The 17,924-nt window shown below is 42.7% G+C and overlaps 1 protein-coding gene across 1 annotated transcript in view; it reads right to left on the reverse strand.

Annotated features, from left to right (window-relative positions):
* ROCK1 (Rho associated coiled-coil containing protein kinase 1) overlaps window positions 1-17,924 on the reverse strand; it is a gene marked incomplete in the record, with an annotated part of 198,119 nt that overhangs the window by 94,207 nt on the left and 85,988 nt on the right. Inside the window, 5 exon segments of the mRNA XM_077492551.1 lie at window positions 564-612; window positions 14,944-15,032; window positions 15,543-15,609; window positions 15,725-15,884; window positions 16,275-16,366. Coding sequence (XP_077348677.1) covers window positions 564-612; window positions 14,944-15,032; window positions 15,543-15,609; window positions 15,725-15,884; window positions 16,275-16,366 — 457 coding nt within the window.

Here is a 17,924-nt window from a genome sequence, read left to right on the forward strand (position 1 = left end):
TTTTTTTTTTTTTAGAGAAGGAGGGGTTAAAACATCTGTCAGGGTTTTATTGCCATTTGAGGATGAACAAATGTAAAGGTGACACTGGTAAGATAAAAAACCTGGCTGAAAAAAAAAAAGCTCTGCCTGTAGTAGTAAAGTCACTCCTCAAATCTAGGCACCAAGCCCTGTATGACTCTTACCAAGTCACCTACATCTGTAGTCAATGTTCCTTAACTAAACTCTGCTAAGTTTATATGACTGGATATTACAACAGGTGTCTATTGAAGCAGTTTTTGTAATAACATCTTTTCACTTAAACTGGATGCACTTCGTTCAGACTGCATTGCATTCACCATGTTTTGAAAAATGTTTTTGGGGGGGGGGGGAGCGATAAGAGGCAGGTCAAATTTGGCACATAGATTGGTTAACCCCTAAAAATAAAGATAATGCGTGTGAATTAAAACATAACCGTGACTTCTCTCAGACGTGTCACTAGTAAAAGTCGTGCAAAATTAAGTAACAAAGAAAAAAACGAGATGAAATGGAGAGTGGATCAGAACAGGTCACTTAAACACACTTACCTCCTCATCTAGTTCCTTCATTATCTTGTCAAGTTTAATGTTGGACATCCTATGAGGGGAAAAAAAAATGCTGAGAACGGGAGGAATGCCTATGGAGGATTTATGGGTCATTTAGACTTTGTTAAACAATTGAAGAAAGCTAAACAAATTAAAAAAATGAATCCTATGCTGGCAAGTCAAATGATTGCATGATGTTGCCTAATCAGTTTGATTTCATTAGCTTTGCTAGCAAAATGCAAACTGAAATTAACCCCTTCACATTTAAGACTAAAACAAATGTTAATGCCCAAGCACAATTGTGCAACTTTGACATGTGTTAGTAAAACTGTACATATCGTCACAACTACTTCGTGTATCCAGCTGGATTATACCTTGTTTTTTTTTTTTCAGGACAAAATTGGGCTCTCATTTGGTGGTAAATGGTAATGGTTATCTCCCGATTTTTCTTCAAAGATAAACTGTCCCAAAATATAACAGGAAAAAAACCCCCAAAAAAACAAAAAAACACCACATTTTATTTCATTTAGCTGTATATTTCTTGCTATTACCGTATGTAAAAACTAGAACAAATTTCTCCTGCTCCCGACGATCGCAAATGATAGCCAATATATAATTGTTAGTTGTCGTTTGTACCGGGAGTGAGGCCCAGAAACAATGGTGCACAGTTAGCTTTTTTTAAATTTTAAATAATGCCTAAAACGCACCGATAGCAAATTTGAGAGAGAAAAAAAATTTTTTTTTTATAATTCTACCCAATATGCTGACCATGACCTTTGACCCCAAAACTAACCCTGGCAAAGCTTCATCCTGTTATTTTTTTATTTTAAATTATTTAATACGCTTTATTTATTTTTAAATTTACAGCTTCATCTTCTGCATGTAGTAGATGCAACATATCTTCCCCTCCATTCAGAAGAGGTAGAAAACACACAGGTAGGCTCACTATGACTGATCACTGTGATAACCAATTAGGTGACATAGAACTGGGAGTCCCGGGATCCCAAACCAAAGTACAAAGACAACCATATAGGAGGCCTCACAGAAAAACCACCCACTTCCGTGAGGCCAAGAATGAATGTGCAACACCTCAAAAAAGTTATATTTGTAGTTACAGTGCCTTGAAAAATTATTCATACTCTTCGAAATTTTCCACATTTTGTCATATTACAACCAAAAACAAATGTATTTTATTGGGAGTTCATTAGCTAGACCAACACAAAATGCCACATAACTGAAAATTATAAATAGTTTTCAGACTCTTAAAAATCGATATTTGAAAAGTGTGTCATGTATTTGTATTCAGCCCCCTTGACTCTGATACTCCCAACTAAAATCTAGTGGAACCAATTGCCTTAAGAGGTCACCCAATTAGTAAAGAATCCACCTGTCTGTAAACTAAGCTCAGCATAAATACAGCTGTTCTGTGAAGCCCTCAGAGGTTTGTTAGAGAACCTTTGTGAACAGCATCATGAAGGCCAAGGAACACACAAGACAAATCAGGGATACAGTTTTGGAGAAGTTTAAAAATACAGCCAGAGCAACAATTGTATGGTTTAGATCAAAGCATATTCAGGCATTAGAATGGCCCAGTCAAAGTCCAGACCTAAATTAAATTGAGAACTGTGGCAGGACTTGAAAATTGCTGCTCACAGACGCTCTCTATCCAATCTGGCAGAGCTTGAGCTATTTTACAAAAAAAAAAAAAAAAAAAAAAGGCAAAATGTCACTCTAGATGTAAAAAGCTGGTAGAGACATACCCAAAAAGATGTGCAGCTGTAATTGTAGCAAAAGGTGGTTATACCAAGTATTGACTCAGGGGGGCTGAATACAAATGCTCGCTACACTTTTCAGATATTTGTAAAAATTGCTGAAAACCATTCATTTTCTTTCCATTTCACAAACAACTATCACATTGAGGTGTCTGTTTATGAAGCAGTGAAATCTATTCACTGCTTCATTCTCAGGCATTCACAGAGGAGATCTCCTGTTTATGAAGCAGAGTAGATCGCTTCACCTTCGGAGGAGTGAAGCGATCAACAGATGCTTCCAACACTGGAATCTTGTGAGACCTTACGAGATTACAGTACTAGAAAATCACAGAAACAGAGATGTCAGTTTATTAAGCAGAGATAAAATTATCACCGCTTAATACACTGACAGACGGCATGGTTAATGCTAGTAAAATAATTATATATATACACACACACACACACACACACACACACACACAAATATATATATACACACATACACACAAATATATGTGAGGTATAAGGAAGTTAAAAATCTTCCTCAGATTCTCTCTTCACTCCCCGATTCTCCACCTCTGAGTTGGTGAATCGGGGAGTGTGCATTCTGGCTCAGATTGCAGCTTCATAAACTGCCTGTTACTGTGTCAGTCTATGAGAATTCACCGTGTGCGGAGATAATCGGCGGGAGAACATGTTCAAACACTTCTCCCCCGATTATCTCTGGTTCATAAACTGTTTATGGGCTGTGATCAGTGGTGATCCTTTGGATCACTGCTTCATAAACGGACACCAAAATCCCAATAATATACATTTACGTTTTTGGTTTTAACATGACAAAAATTAGAAAATTTCAAGGGGCATGAAAAACTTTTCAAGGCAATGTATGTTTACATTTTGTTTTCTAATAGCCCTGTATAAACACCGAGGACCAATTTACATTGGGATCACACAGGAACATGGAACATTTTCCACATCACGTTTTGGGGTGAACTAGCTTTCAGAGTTATCTAGTGTAGCTAAAACACATTTCGTGGGTTGCCCATCACAGACAGTGATACATACAGTGCATCTTTGAAGGAAAAACAAATGTCTATGAGCTAGCTCAGCCACCATGTAAAAGCAGACATTTCCCCTGTCACTAAAAGCACATCAGCATGCAGTTCCACATGTTGACATGAAGTCATCCTATAGTCATTAAACATTTTTGCTTTTACTTACTATGACTGTTTTTCCACTTCCTGGTTTAGTGAGGCTCCGGTGATGTTACCAAGGCCTCACAAGAGCATTTTGGTAAGGTTATATCATCAGTGTCTCACCCTTAGATGATATGAACTGTCACATGATGCTGGAGGTAGACCCAAAGTTCCAAGAAATATTTATTTATTACAGGTACTTACACAGCACGGACAATTTACACAGCGCTTTACAACTAAACAGAGATTTTCATATGCCCTTAGCGAAATTAGCAACCATGAGAAGAAAAGGGAGAAAAAAACAAAGTATAGCAAGGATAAAAAGACTGCAATTATACAAGTATCTGTTCAGGATGCCTCAACTAAACATTTTTAACCACTTGCCGCCCACCGTCAAATGACGGGGGGCGGTGCAGCTCTCATTATGGGTGGACATCATGGTGGTGCACCAGAAAGGCTGCGCCCACAGGGGATCGCTGTGTGTCGATTGTGGCAGTCCCCTTAGTCTACCTGTAAAGTGGCAGATCTGTACCATGTCTAGAATCTGCTGCAGCAATAATTGCATTTATAAAGCCAAAAAAAAAAAAACACACACATTTTCCCTGCAAGTTGCTTTTATTTTGCTCAGCAACAGCTGGGGAGCTAGTGTTTATGATGAGGCCACAGTGTAGTGCACTGGGAACAAGATCAGAGATTTTTTTGGATACAGTCTGTTGTCACTTTGGATAGATGTAACGTGTGCGTAAAAATTGGACTTTGGGTGTCGATGGTGCCTTTCCACTGTAACCCTATATAGAGGTACTCTAGACGAAAGCAACAATTGGCCTTGCTGTAACAAAAAAAAACAAAAATAAATAAATAAATCGGTCTTTGGGTGTTAATTGTGTACTTGAAACCTATAACAAAAACATTTTTTTTTAGATGAAACTGATTTTACACCCTCAAAGCTTGGCAGTTGCGAAGTCCTGCCGAGATTCCACATCGGAAAAAGACTTAATCAGCGATATCAGCATCAGGGGCTTCATAACTGGTAATCCAGGACCGATTCATTTTTATAAAAGTCTAACGGTCCATGGAGTCTGTGGACCGACGTGTTTTATGATCAGTAACGAAAACTCCAGTAGCACTGAATGTCCGTTCTGAAAGCACGCTGGATGCAGGCCAGCCCAACAACTCAGTAGCATACTGGGCAAGTTCTGGCCAGTGGTATATTCTCATGACCCAGTAAGTCAGTGGATCATCAGCTGGAAAGCTCTCCATCTCTGTTTTGGCCCTGAGGTAATAATCCACCATGTGATGCAGATGCTGCTGATAGGATGTGGAAGCCGACAGCCCTGGGCAGCGAGGACTAAAAAAAAAAAAAAAAAAAAATCCGAAATGCCTCACTTCTCCAATGCTCCTCTCTTGACCAACAGAAGACTCAAAACAATGTTTTTCACCACACTGTAACCTACTGGAGTCAGGAAAAACGTTCAATAAAATCCTCTAACATGTCAAGAGATTTTATCTTCTGCACACTCTGTGGGGATGGAACGAGTTCTGCGACCTTCCCAAGAAGGGTTGCCAACCAGTAATCATCCTTCTCATTTATGCCATGTATTCTTGGGTCCTTTCGCAGGCTTTGAAGCATAAGGCTGCCCATGCGCCTCAAATTTGCTGAAGCTTGAGAAGCAGACTCCTCGGAGTCACTCAGGATGACAGCATCTGGAACTTCCTCCTCCCAGCCACGTACTACTCCCAAGGGTCCTGGGGTTGGAAAGCCATCGCTTATAGATTGACGCATGTCTTCCTCTTCTTCAAAGCCTGGATGAAGTGGGCCTTGAGAGGAAAGGAAGTCCTCCTCTTCCTTCTGCTGCTCTGCCTCCAGTGCCTTGTCCATAATGCCATGCAGAGTCTGCTGCAGCAGGAACACAAAAGGCATTGTGTCACTGATGCACGCAATGTGACTGCTCACCATCCATGTGACCTCCTCAAATGGCGACAATACAGTGCATGCATACTTAAGGATCAGCCATTGGCGTGGGGAAAAAAAAGCTGAGGCGACCTGAGCCTGTCGTGCCATACTGGCACAGATACTCTGCTGCATGTACAGCCGCTGCAGCATTCCCAAAGTTGAGTTCCAGCTGGTGGGCATGTCACAAATCAGCCGGTTTACAGGCAGGTGGAATTCACGCTGAATTTCAGCGAACCAAGCACTGGTTGTGTATGACTGCCTGAAATGGCTACAGACTAGGGCTGCAATGATTATTTTCATAAATCGATTAGTTGGCCGATTATTGTTTTGGTTAATAACCTTTAAGAAAAAATGGGTCAAACTGACGTTCATTTTCAACCACAGCGACGGGAGAATTTGGAAATGGAAAACTTCTTAGTCAAAGGAATTTTCAGACAGTGTATGTGGTTTTCGTTCAGAAATTACATTAATTTTAAAAACAGAATGTTAAAAACAAGTGAAAATTTCAAACAAAATTCTTTCATTCAGCAAATGTACAAACATTTTTCATCTGAATACTCTCCTCTGAAAATTGATGTGCGTGGCCAGCATAAGGCTCGGTACACACCTATGCAGTTTGCTTTTGATTTGATTCTGCAGTGCTTTTTGCTGTACGTTTTGATATTTGCTGCAAATTGTATTTTTGCATTTTTTTGGGGCAGATTAAAAAACACAAATTGATGCAAAAATGCATTACCGTATATACTCGAGTATAGGCCGACCCGAATATAAGCCGAGGCCCCCAATTTACCCCCAAAAAACTGGAAAACTTATTGACTCGTGTATAAGCCGAGGGTGAGACATGGCTGTCCATCCCTGTGTGTGTGTCCGTCCATCCCTGTGTGTCCATCCATCCATCCCTGTGTGTGTGTGTGTGTGTGTGTGTGTGTGTGTGTGTATTCATCCATCCATCCATCCCTGTGTGTGTGTGTGTGTGTGTGTGTGTGTATCCATCCATCCATCCATCCCTGTGTGTGTGTGTGTGTATCCATCCATCCATCCATCCCTGTGTGTGTGTGTGTGTGTGTGTCCGTGCAGCCGTGTGTGTGTGTGTGTGTGTGTGTGTGTGTGTGTGTGTGTGTGTGTGTGTCCGTGCAGCCTTGTGTGTGTGTCCAGCCTACCTGTGTCCCAAGCCTCCGTCCCGAGCCGCCGTCGTCCCGAGCCTCCTCCGACCCGTGCCGTGCCTCCTCCGTCCCGTGCCTCCTCCGTCCCGTGCCGTGCCTCCTCCTTCCCGTGCCTCCTCCGTCCCGTGCCGTGCCTCCTCCTTCCCGTGCCTCCTCCGTCCCGTGCCGTGCCTCCTCCTTCCCGTGCCTCCTCCGTCCCGTGCCGTGCCGATGGATCGCCGCTCTTCTCGGCGGCCATTCTACAATTCAAAATTCCGCCTCCGCCTGTGATAGGCGGAACACTCAATTTCCCAGCAGCCTGTGTTCCGCCTATCACGGACATCCTCTCATACTCGTCCGTAGTATGAGAATGAGCGGATGTCCGTGATAGGTGGAACACTGACTGCTGGGAAATTCAGTGTTCCGCCTATCACAGGCGGAGGCGGAGAAGGAGGCGCGGCTTTTAAATTTTAATGTCCGCCGTCTGTCTGCTCGATACGCTGATCGAGCAGTCAGACAGCGGTGACTCGAGTATAAGCCGAGGGGGCACTTTCAGCCTCAAAAAAGAGGCTGAAAATCTCGGCTTATACTCGAGTATATACGGTACATTCTTTTCTGCAGGTTCTCTATTAAAGTATAATGAACCATTTTGAGTTAAAAGTCCCTCACCCTTTCAGATGTGAATGTGTCCAATAGGAAACCATGTAAATGAACTGTAGTGCATTTCTACAAAAAGCACCAATAAACATAGATGTGAACCAGGTCTAAGATGTTTACTAACATAATGGGGTTAAAAAAACTAAAATTAGGCCCTTTATAGTAGAAAAAAAAAAAGCAGATAATGACTACTGTAAGGGGTTCATTTTTTTTTTACTGTAGAACAGTGAAAGTAATATTTACACTAGCGATCATTTGCTCTTTTTGTACTATAAAGGGCTAATTTTTTTTTTTAACCCCATTATGTTACTGCCCGATTAATCGATTATGAAAATAGTAATCGATTAATTTCATAATCGATTGTTTCAGCCCTACTACAGACCCTTTTGGCCTGTTTTAGTACATCTTGCAACCCTGGGTACGCACTTAGGAAACACTGCACCACCAAGCTGAGGACATGTGCCAGGCATGGCACATGTGTCAACTTTACCTAAGTGGGGACAGGTGGTTTGAGCCATTATCGAACACCACCATTCCTGGCTCCAGCTGGCATGGTGTGAACCACCTCTGGGCCTGTCCCTGCAGACTGCAAGAATCTCTGCTCTGGTGTTCCTGTCCCTTAAACACAACATCTGAAGCATTGCATGGCACCTTTTAGCCTGGCTCTGAGAATAGCTCTTTGAACGCTTAGGAGGTACCTGATGTTAATAGGACAATTCTGCAGAGGAGGGCATGGAGGTGGCGCAGGAGGAGGTAGAGCTCACAGGTCTGGCATCATCACCACTAGCTGTATGGACGTGTGGGGGCACAACAGGCCAACACGAGCTCTGTTCTGCAACCTTTTGAGTTGCCACCAGCATTACCCAGTGTGCTGTGAACTAAATATATCATCCCTGCCCATGCTTGCTGGACCACGTATCAGCAGTAAGGTGGAGTTTACAGCTGACTGCCTTGCCCAAGGATGCCAGAAAATTCCCTTCCAGAGAGCTGTAACCGCCTTAAGTGAAAAGTAGTAGCAACTGGGAACCTGCCATTGTGGTACAGCACATTATGCTAATTCACTGAAGGGGGCAGAATCCACCAGGCTGAAAAGATAGAAGTTGGAGAGCCAACAACTTTGACAAGCTTGCATTCAGACACTGGGAACATGGGTGGCAGGGACTAATTTGCTGCAGCAAATGAGTCAAAGAAATTTACCGGGTAAAGTTTAACAGCTGGTGGTGTGCTGGTGGAAGATGTGCTGCCTAGGACCTGGGAAACCCTCTGCTATACCATCAACCCCGTCAGTGGAGGCTGCTGAAAGGTAAAGACTCTGTGTTGCAGGGGCAGACTGAAGTGGGTGAGGAGGAGGAGGAGGTGGAGGGACAGATTTGTGCCCCTTTTGTGCGGCTTTTAGGTGCTCTTGCTAACGGGCTGAGTGGTTGGATGTTAAATGCTTTGTTAGGCATGTGGTACCCAAATAGTTGGTGTTTTTGCCACATTTGATGTGCCTGAGACACAGTTTGCAGATAGCAACAGTGCGATCTGCTGCAGATGTGCTGAAGTAGGCCCAGACAGCTGAGCTTTTGGGAGTAGGCTGGGAGATAACCGCTGCAGAACGTGATGGAATACGGTGGCTGCTCTCTTCTCTCTCTCTCTCTCTCTCGGTGTCAGGCTCCTTGGGTTGTGCCGCCTAACCTTCATTTTCCTCCTCTGCTCTGACACCAAAGTCGCATGAGTGACCTCCATCATTACCACTGGAGACAAGCAGGCAATGTGCTGCAGCTTGGAAAACATGAATGCCAAATTTGTCTACTAGTGTTCCTCCCTCTCTCTAGGCTTATGTTCCTGTCATCCTCAAATTTAGAACCAACATCTGAATCCAGTAATGGCTGGGCATCAAGGAGCAAATGGCTGATGCTGTGGTCAAACAACTCTGACTCCTCAATGGCTGATGTTGGGGCTAAGGCAGGAATAGATGTGGGCAAGGAGGCAGGTTTAATCACAATAGTAACTGCAGGGGACTGGACACTTGTCTCTACTTGGGTGACAGAGGAGAAGGAAGGTTTAATAAGCCAGTCCACCACCTCCTCTGCATGCCGTGGCTAGATAGCATGGACAAACTCACTTAACAGAGGAACTTATGCCATGCCTGAGAACTGACCACCATGTCCACCTTTGCCTGTGGACACATTTGTTGCTGGACCCCTTACAGTGCCAAAGGAACGTCTGCCTCTCCTGGTTAACCTCTAAGACATTATTGGGAGGGAGGGGGAGGAGTAATTATAAGAAAATGTAAAGAAGTTGAAATCTGTATGTAGATGTACTTTAATCAATGTAAAGAGGTGTTTGATGCACTTTGAGAACTCACACTACACAGACACTCCACGGATACACTATAATAAAATGTGGCAAACGTACAGTGATGCACAGAACTATATGGCGTTAAAATGGCAGTAACGCAAGCAAAACGATATAGCGTTAAACTGGCAGTAATGCACACAGAAGAAAATGGCGTTAAATTGGCAGTAGCATGTTTAGCGTAGTGACTATTATCTGAACTGTCCCTACTCCTACTATTAGCTATATACTAATGTCAAGATCACTGACACGGTCTCACTACACTGAAACTATCTGTCCCTACTCTAGCTGCACACTATGCAAAGCTGAATGTTGGTCCTCACTACACTCACAGTATCCCTAGAATGACACTAAACTAATATTCTACACTGACAATTGAAGCAAAACAGCACACTAACTGATAACACTTAAAGCCCTATGCCATCTCTCGCCACGCCAAAAATCACACTGAAAATGACTGCCATTGAAAGAATACTTTTATACTGTGGGGTGGGGGAATGAGCCATGATTGGATAAAGTCATGATAACCGTGTCCAATCATGACTGACAGTGTTGTGCCCTGACTGGCTGAAGCTTTCACTGCTTTAGCCAATCAGGGCTTGCAATGCACTGTTCAGCGGCACAATGAACTTATGCTCAGGCCGAACTGTTCACCCATCCCTAGAGATAAGTAAAGCTTCCTTAATCACTTCCACATTAAAGCCCATCACCTGCTGTACAAATCTGCGTGTTCAAAATACCTGTCTCCTGGTCAATGTTTATAAATGGTGTTGGTAGACAAGTTGCTTAACTGCACAAAAAATATCAAGGTTTTTACATTGTCTCATGTGTACTGTGGGCAGCTTGTCCCATCTGCTACTGACTCATAATTATGCACACATAGCTCCACCAAAGCAGCATGCATCCACACATTTTGTGTTCTTTATAAAGAATACAAAGGAGAAAACTGAGCGCACATACACACACACTTCTGGGAGCCTGCAGATATCTCATCAGTACGTTAGCATACAGTATTTTTGTATGCGCTGAGGGAGGTATGGGGCATGCGATACAGAGATATGGGGCATTAAATGCAAGACAGATATTACATTCTGTAAGTGCTGTTAAAGTATTCAAATAAAAACTACACCCAAGTAAAATAAATAGACGTTTAAAAACAAGCTTATTCCACCACACAGTAATTAGTCTGTCAATATGTCTATATTCTTTCCCCCGGTAACTTGAAACCAGAAATAAAATCCATGCTGCACCTATTAAATTCCTCCGGACATCTTCAGCTTGGGCTTCTTACAGGTGCCCATCATGAAAGGGGCTGGGTGACGCGACTCATGCGCACGGTAGTCATCCATTCTGTCACACAAACACCATGCCGAGAATTTAGCCAAGCTGCGCATGTGCAACTCGGTGCGCAATCAATAGTAGATTGCAAATAGGGAGGTACATTCGTTTTATTGTAATGTGACAAAACATGTATTTTTTTTTTTTTTTAACAGTCACTTTAGTTCCTCTTTAAAAATGGATGTCTTTGGTAAGTCACTGAAGGAATATTTCAGTGTTGCCTGTAGTAAAAGATTTATGGCTGCAAAGCTGAACTCCAGGAATTTACCCCATTTTGTAAAATATGCTGGCATACTAAGAATCAAGTCCAACGATGTGAATACCACCTTGTGAACTTAAGCCGAGTTCACACTGGTGCACGATTTCACTGTATTTTATCTGTAGTCCAACTAACTTCTATTAGATCTTGCGTTTTTGCTAGGGATGCACCGAATGGGTTTTTTGGTGCCGAAACAGATACCGAAAATGAAAAATACACTAGGCCGAAAACCGAAACCGATACCGAAAATGACTTTTTAAAAAATATTGTTAGACAGGAGGTGGTCAGAGACTGGCGACATGGTAGAGGAGGTGGTCAGAGACTGGCGACATGGTAGAGGAGGTGGTCAGAGACTGGCGACATGGTAGAGGAGGTGGTCAGAGACTGGCGACATGGTAGAGGAGGTGGTCAGAGACTGGCGACATGATAAAAGAGATCAGTGTGGCGCCCCCCGTGCAGCCAGTGTGGCGCCCCCCGTGCAGCCAGTGTGGCGCCCCCCGTGCAGCCAGTGTGGCGCCCCCCGTGCAGCCAGTGTGGCGCCCCCCGTGCAGCCAGTGTGGCGCCCCCCGTGCAGCCAGTGTGGCGCCCCCCGTGCGGCGTCCCCCGTGCAGCCAGTGCGGCGTCCCCCGTGCAGCCAGTGTGGCGTCCCCCGTGCAGCCAGTGTGGCGTCCCCCGTGCAGCCAGTGATGCAGCAAACAGAGGAGAGCCGCCTCCGCCGTCTGGTTCAATAGAGCGCCGGGAACATCACAGCTTTCATTTCAATAGCTGTGTGTTCCCCCGTCGCGCGCCGTCACATACAGCCCCTCCCCCTTGTCCGGGGGAACTGTAATTGACAGATCCCCCGTCCAATCTGGCTTTCGACAGGGGAACACACAGCTATTGAAATTAAAGCTGTGATGTTCTCGGCGCTCTATTGAACCAGACGGCGGAGGCAGCTCTCATGCGCTATACACATCCCATGATGGGCAGCACCAGGGGCAGGGCTCCGACCCCGCCCCATTTCCGGCTCAATTATCGGCAGTTTTTTCCTTTCGGCAAATTACCGAAAGGGCAATTTTCGGCCGATATGTTTCAGCGGCCGAAATTTTGGTGCATCCCTAGTTTTTGCTCTATTTTCTGAAAGCGTAGCACAAGTCCTGCATGCAGCAGAACTTTGCCACACTTTCTGAAAATGAAGCAAAAACATGCAGCCAAATTACAGCACACCAGTGTGAACCCGGCCTTATCTTTATTTACATCTGATTAGGATTACAGAGTACCAGCGTACAGCTATAGCTACACTTCCAGGGCTCTGACAGGAGAGACTCTGCTTCCCCATACAGCAGTAGTTCTGCCTACCCTTCCCCGATCATTCATCAAAGACTTCGTATTTTGATTATAAGTTCACATATCATCAAGTGGTCTGCGATTGTATAGGGGAAGGGGAGGGGCAGGCACAGCGGCTGCATGTGACTGATCAACTGGAATAGCTGAAACCAGAAACTCTAGTGTCTGTACACCGGAAGTATAGAGATGGCACTAAAAGTAAGACTTGTAAATTTAAGTCATAAAGCGGGTATATACCCCTTGTACTCTAGCACACTGTATAAAGTGGCTGAATTCCTTGAGTTCAGCTTTAAGCAAACTTTTACAAAAGATGTTTGTCTATAAAAGTGCAAGATATCCATTTCTATTAAACTGGTTGTAAACCTCGGTTAATGAAATAATAAAAGCAAGTGTCATTTCTGTCTGCTGTCTCTTTCCTCTGCTATCTGCATGAGTCACTGAAAACTGATTTTCCTGACAGCAAGATGTAAAAGGGCGACCGTGGAGGGAGCTTCAGCAATCAGTACCATGATTGACAGGCTCAGCTATGTTCCTGTGTGCAGAGTGCAACTTCACAGATCCATGTCCTGTCAGCGGAGATGAGAGATCATGCGTTCCTAATATATAGGGACACCAATTGGGCTACTCTCCTTGTCAGTCCCATCCCCCCACTATTCAAGTCCATTCACACAGGGGCAACACGACTTCCAGCGAGACATTGGGAAGCAACTTTGACACGACTTGAGTATGAATCACAGCACGACTTGAGGCAACTTACAACGCAACTTGAAGTTTCTTCCAGGACAGGGGACTTTGCCAGTGGCCAATCACATAATAATCAGCTCTGTGGGAGGGAGGGGTTTGCCTAGAAAACTATTTTTACTTCCTGGAAAGTTGCTTCAGTTAAGACAGGGGATCAGACTTGGAGGCAACTTGCATTGAAATCAATGGGCACAAGTTGCCTAGAAGTCGGATTGAAGTAGTACAGGAACCTTTTCTGAAGTCGGAGCGACTTTAGTAGTGTACATTAAGACGGCTCTCATTCACTTACATTGATTTTATCATGTTGCGCGACTTGAGGCAACTTGGGACGACTTCAAGTCGGAACCAAAGTTGGCCCTGTGTGAATGGACTCTCAAGGAACACAATTAACCCCTTGATCACCCCTAGTGTTAACCCCTTCTCTGCCAGTGACATTTATACAGTAATCAATGGCTAGCACTGATCGCTGTATAAATGTCAATGGTTTCAAAAAAAGTGTCCAATCTGTCTGCCGCAATCATGATAAAAATAGTAGATCACTGCGATTGCTAGTAAATAAATAAAAAGGCCATAAATCACTAACCTATTTTGTAAACGCTATAACTTTTGCACAAAATAATCAATATATGCTTACTGTAAAAAAAAAAAAAAAAATTACCAAAAATATGTAGAATACATATCGGCCTAAACGGAGGAAAGAATTAGTTTTTTTTAATTTGGGATATTATCAAAAGGTAAAAAATTGTGTTTTTTCAAAACTGTCGCTCTCTTTGCTTATAACCCAAAAAAACCCACAGAGGTGATCAAATACCACCATAAGAAAGCTTTGTGTGGAAAAAAAAATTATAAAAAATGTAATTTGGTACAGTGTTGCATGACCACGCAATTGTCATTCAAAATGCAACATCGCTGAAAGCTGAAAAATGGCCTGGGCAGCAAGGGGGTTAAAGTGCCCTGTATTGAAGTGGTTAAAGAACTGCAAAAAAAAAAAAGGCATGGAGTCAGGGCTGGTACAAGGATTTTTGACAGCCTAGGGCAGTGATGGCGAACATTGGCACCCCAGATGTTTTGGAACTACATATGATGCTACATGATGCTTAACTACACAGAAGAGTGCACGAGCAACATGGGAAATTAAGTTCCAAAACCTCTGGGGTGCCAAGGTTTGCCATCACTGCCCTAGGCAAAACCTAATTTTGCTGCCTCCCTTCCTTGGCTATACCTCTGACTCCATTAACAAGGTGGCGTATACATGGGCAGGGCAAAGGGGATGAAGTGTCCATCAAATGCAGCCCACCAGTGCCCTTCAATGCAGCCAACAAGCGCCCTTCAATGAATGTTTGCTTCCATTCATTTGTGAGTCAGTACACAGTCCTCTGCGCCTCTGACATTATGTGAGAACAGAGCGGTGGCCTCCTGCTGATGCTGAGACTTAGTTGCTTGCTGCAGAGAGGAGAGAGTATGAACACCAGTGGCCGGGTGCCCTAGGCAGCACCGGCCCTGCGTGGAGTACAAGCTGGGAGCCGCACTAAAGGTACCTGAAAGCTACATATGGCTCCCAAGTCAGTTTAATGATTGACAACAACGTAAGTTGTAAGTTGTGAAGTTAAAATGCACCTGTGTAACACAATTACTCTTTATATGATATGATTTTAAAAGAAATAGGTCACGTTTCTGACCTGCACTTTTGCTCCATTTCATCTTTCAGCTGCATCTCATTATGCAGCTGTTCTTCCAGTTGATAAATGCTCTTTTGCAAGTTCTCGACCTAAAGAGAAAGGGAAGAAAAATTCTATGTATTTTATAATGTAAACAAAAATTGTTCCAATTTTCAAAATATACATACTCAAATGAAAAGGAAATGTTTATAAATGCAGACTAATACAATATTCAGAAGCTCAACTATTAATGCAAACTTGAACCAAGCACTCTGTAATATGCTGTACATATTTATCTTTCACGGAGTTAGAATACATTTGGACTTAATGAAGAGTATGTATTGAGTTGCAGATTGTCTATCCATTTACTTTGTTAGAGTGACTGCACATATTGCACCTGACAACTCAGGAGGATCTCTACATAATCAGGGGTAGTAGCACCTTTTTCTACTATCTACTTTCTGTAATATCACTGCTCACAGCAATCACATTTGGTTTCACTTTATCAAATTTTCAAAGGAGAGCAACAAAGAACACAACTGTGGTAGGAGCACAGCTTTAATGTTCCCAAGTGACAAACCTATTGCACCTCACTGGATCTGTCTACGGACTAAACATACCAAATTTTTATCTACTTTGGAGCTTGATCTGTTGTCATCAGGATTTTCTGCAGGATCCGCTAAATACCTGCAAAATAATAATGGAATAATGAAGCTGTCAGTACACAGTGACTGTAGATTTACCTTATGAATCATTGGTACATCTTTAGTTGTCTTGTGGAGTACAGCATATATCAACTTACTGTCTGTTGCTGTAGTATGTGAATCCTACAAAAGGAAGCTGATTGCCCACAAATGCTTTGGGCATCGGGAATGTTTCTTCATCTCCTTTGTCTTCCTCCAAATCATCAAAATTACTGGTATCAACATCACTGGTTAAATCTGGGACAACTGGAGCCACAGCTAAAATTAAAAAATTTCCCTGTATCAAGTATAGTTGTATCCAGCAAAGATATTCCTCCTTATTCATCACACTAATCCACTCTGAAGACAATTCATGACCACTAATCATTTAGAAATGACGTGAAGGCATTACATGACATCTGTAATACATTTTAAATAATCTCTTAATTTTTTTTCCCCCAAAAAGCTGCAAGCAATGAGGCGTTTAAAGCCACGCTCCAATTGTCTCTAAAAACAGTTGCAGTGGATAATCAATCTGTGAGTGGATTCTAGTCAAGTATTCATCCATTTCTTGGGTTGTATCTGAATAGTCTGCCTTAATGGCCTCAAAAATAAAATCCAACAGTGTCAATTGCCTGTAATATTTACGCTCGCTGAAAAATAACTTACCATCTCTTAGAGTCTCCCACGCCCACTGATCATTCTTAAAGAAAAGATGCCTTTTAATTTCCTCCACACCATTCCGTCCCAATCGGGTTTCCCTGTTAAAAAGGGGGGAAATAACTTTATAGTGAATTTAATATTAAAATAAACCAATCACAATCCATGATTAAAGATAATGGCTTTGAATAAACCATATGTCAAGAGGCCCAGCAAATCAAATAAAATCTAAACTGCTAAATTTAAGTGCTGGTACACACTTGTGTAATGCGGGAACCCTCCATCCAGCATCGCACCAGACTCCCATGGCAGTTCACACTGCCATATGCAAACTGCTGGGAGTGACAATAACATTGTTAAGGACACCACCATGTCAGCTTGCATATCTCACTGCGAACTGACTGTTCAGACATGAATCGGAATGCATGGGTGTAAACACCCATGCGATTAGATTCTGGTGCGTACAAAAAAAGGGTCCTGTGTGAGTTTGGTCCGAATGTGATGCTATATCAGCCATACATATATGGCTGAAATCGCATCGCATGTGATTTGCACTGCAGTTCGAAATACATGTGATATCAGAGGACACGCTGGTGTGAACCGGCACTAAAGATGTTGACTTTTCCTGTAATGTAGATTGTCAGTCACTTTTTCAAAATCTCTCTAGTGGTACTTTAAGGAGTATGATTTTTTCACTCTAACCAAAGGAAAAGTTTTGGAAGATGGAAAGAGGAGCCATGTTCAACTTTTACAGAAAAGTCCACATTTGCAGATAACTGCTTATATTTCTGAATCTAAAGACATTTAGCCTACATTTATAACTGATGGCAAGCTCTAATTATACAGGTTTTAATAGAAGTTCATTTTAAGAAAATAAAAATAAATGCAGATGTTGTTGCAGGTTTACTTTATCCTTACTACAAAACTGACAATTGTTTGTTGCATTTTGTATTTTTTTTTCTATACAGTAAACCTGTGATTACTACATTTGTATATTACTACCCTATGGTGCCTGCTTCTGCAGTTGAGAGCTTGGTATCTATTTTAACAGACAGCAAAGGGCTTTCAGACAAAAGTGATCAGGTCGACTATCACTTTTATTGGGCTCTGGAGGCGAGGGCAACAATTCTAGGGGTTACACTTCACGGTTAACTCTAAACAGCTAGCGTGTAAGGACTTTAAAGTGCTGCCTATAAACAATTTTGGATGCCACTTTTTGCTTTTTGACAGGCATGTGCAATTTTAGGCTCGACATGTTTGACATCCTTTTACTCGTTGCAACTCCATATTTTATGAAAATATGTGTTTGATAAATGGCTTTGCGAATATTGTTCAACGCAAAAAACCGCAACATTTTACTCTCCAGGGTCTCTACTTTCAGAAAATATTTACTATTTGCCAAAACTACAGATTTTAGAATGTGTGCTAAACATTACACCAGTAGACGCATGGTTAAAGCATAGACCGCTGAACATGTGCACAGTACAGAATCCCAGCAGCAAGTCATCTTGTACTCACTAACAATTCCTAAAGACAGACTACAAAACTAGAGGACTATGAAATAAGGAGCAGACGCTCCAATATCTGAAACTGCGAGTCTCCTGGAAGTCACAAGACAGCTGAACTTTGTATTAACCCTTCAAGGCATTTTAATCAGGT

Source organism: Lithobates pipiens, unplaced genomic scaffold, assembly GCF_037356315.1.
Source record: "Lithobates pipiens isolate NorthernLeopardFrog02 unplaced genomic scaffold, aLitPip1_a1.2 Scaffold_19, whole genome shotgun sequence".
NCBI lineage: Eukaryota > Metazoa > Chordata > Amphibia > Anura > Ranidae > Lithobates > Lithobates pipiens.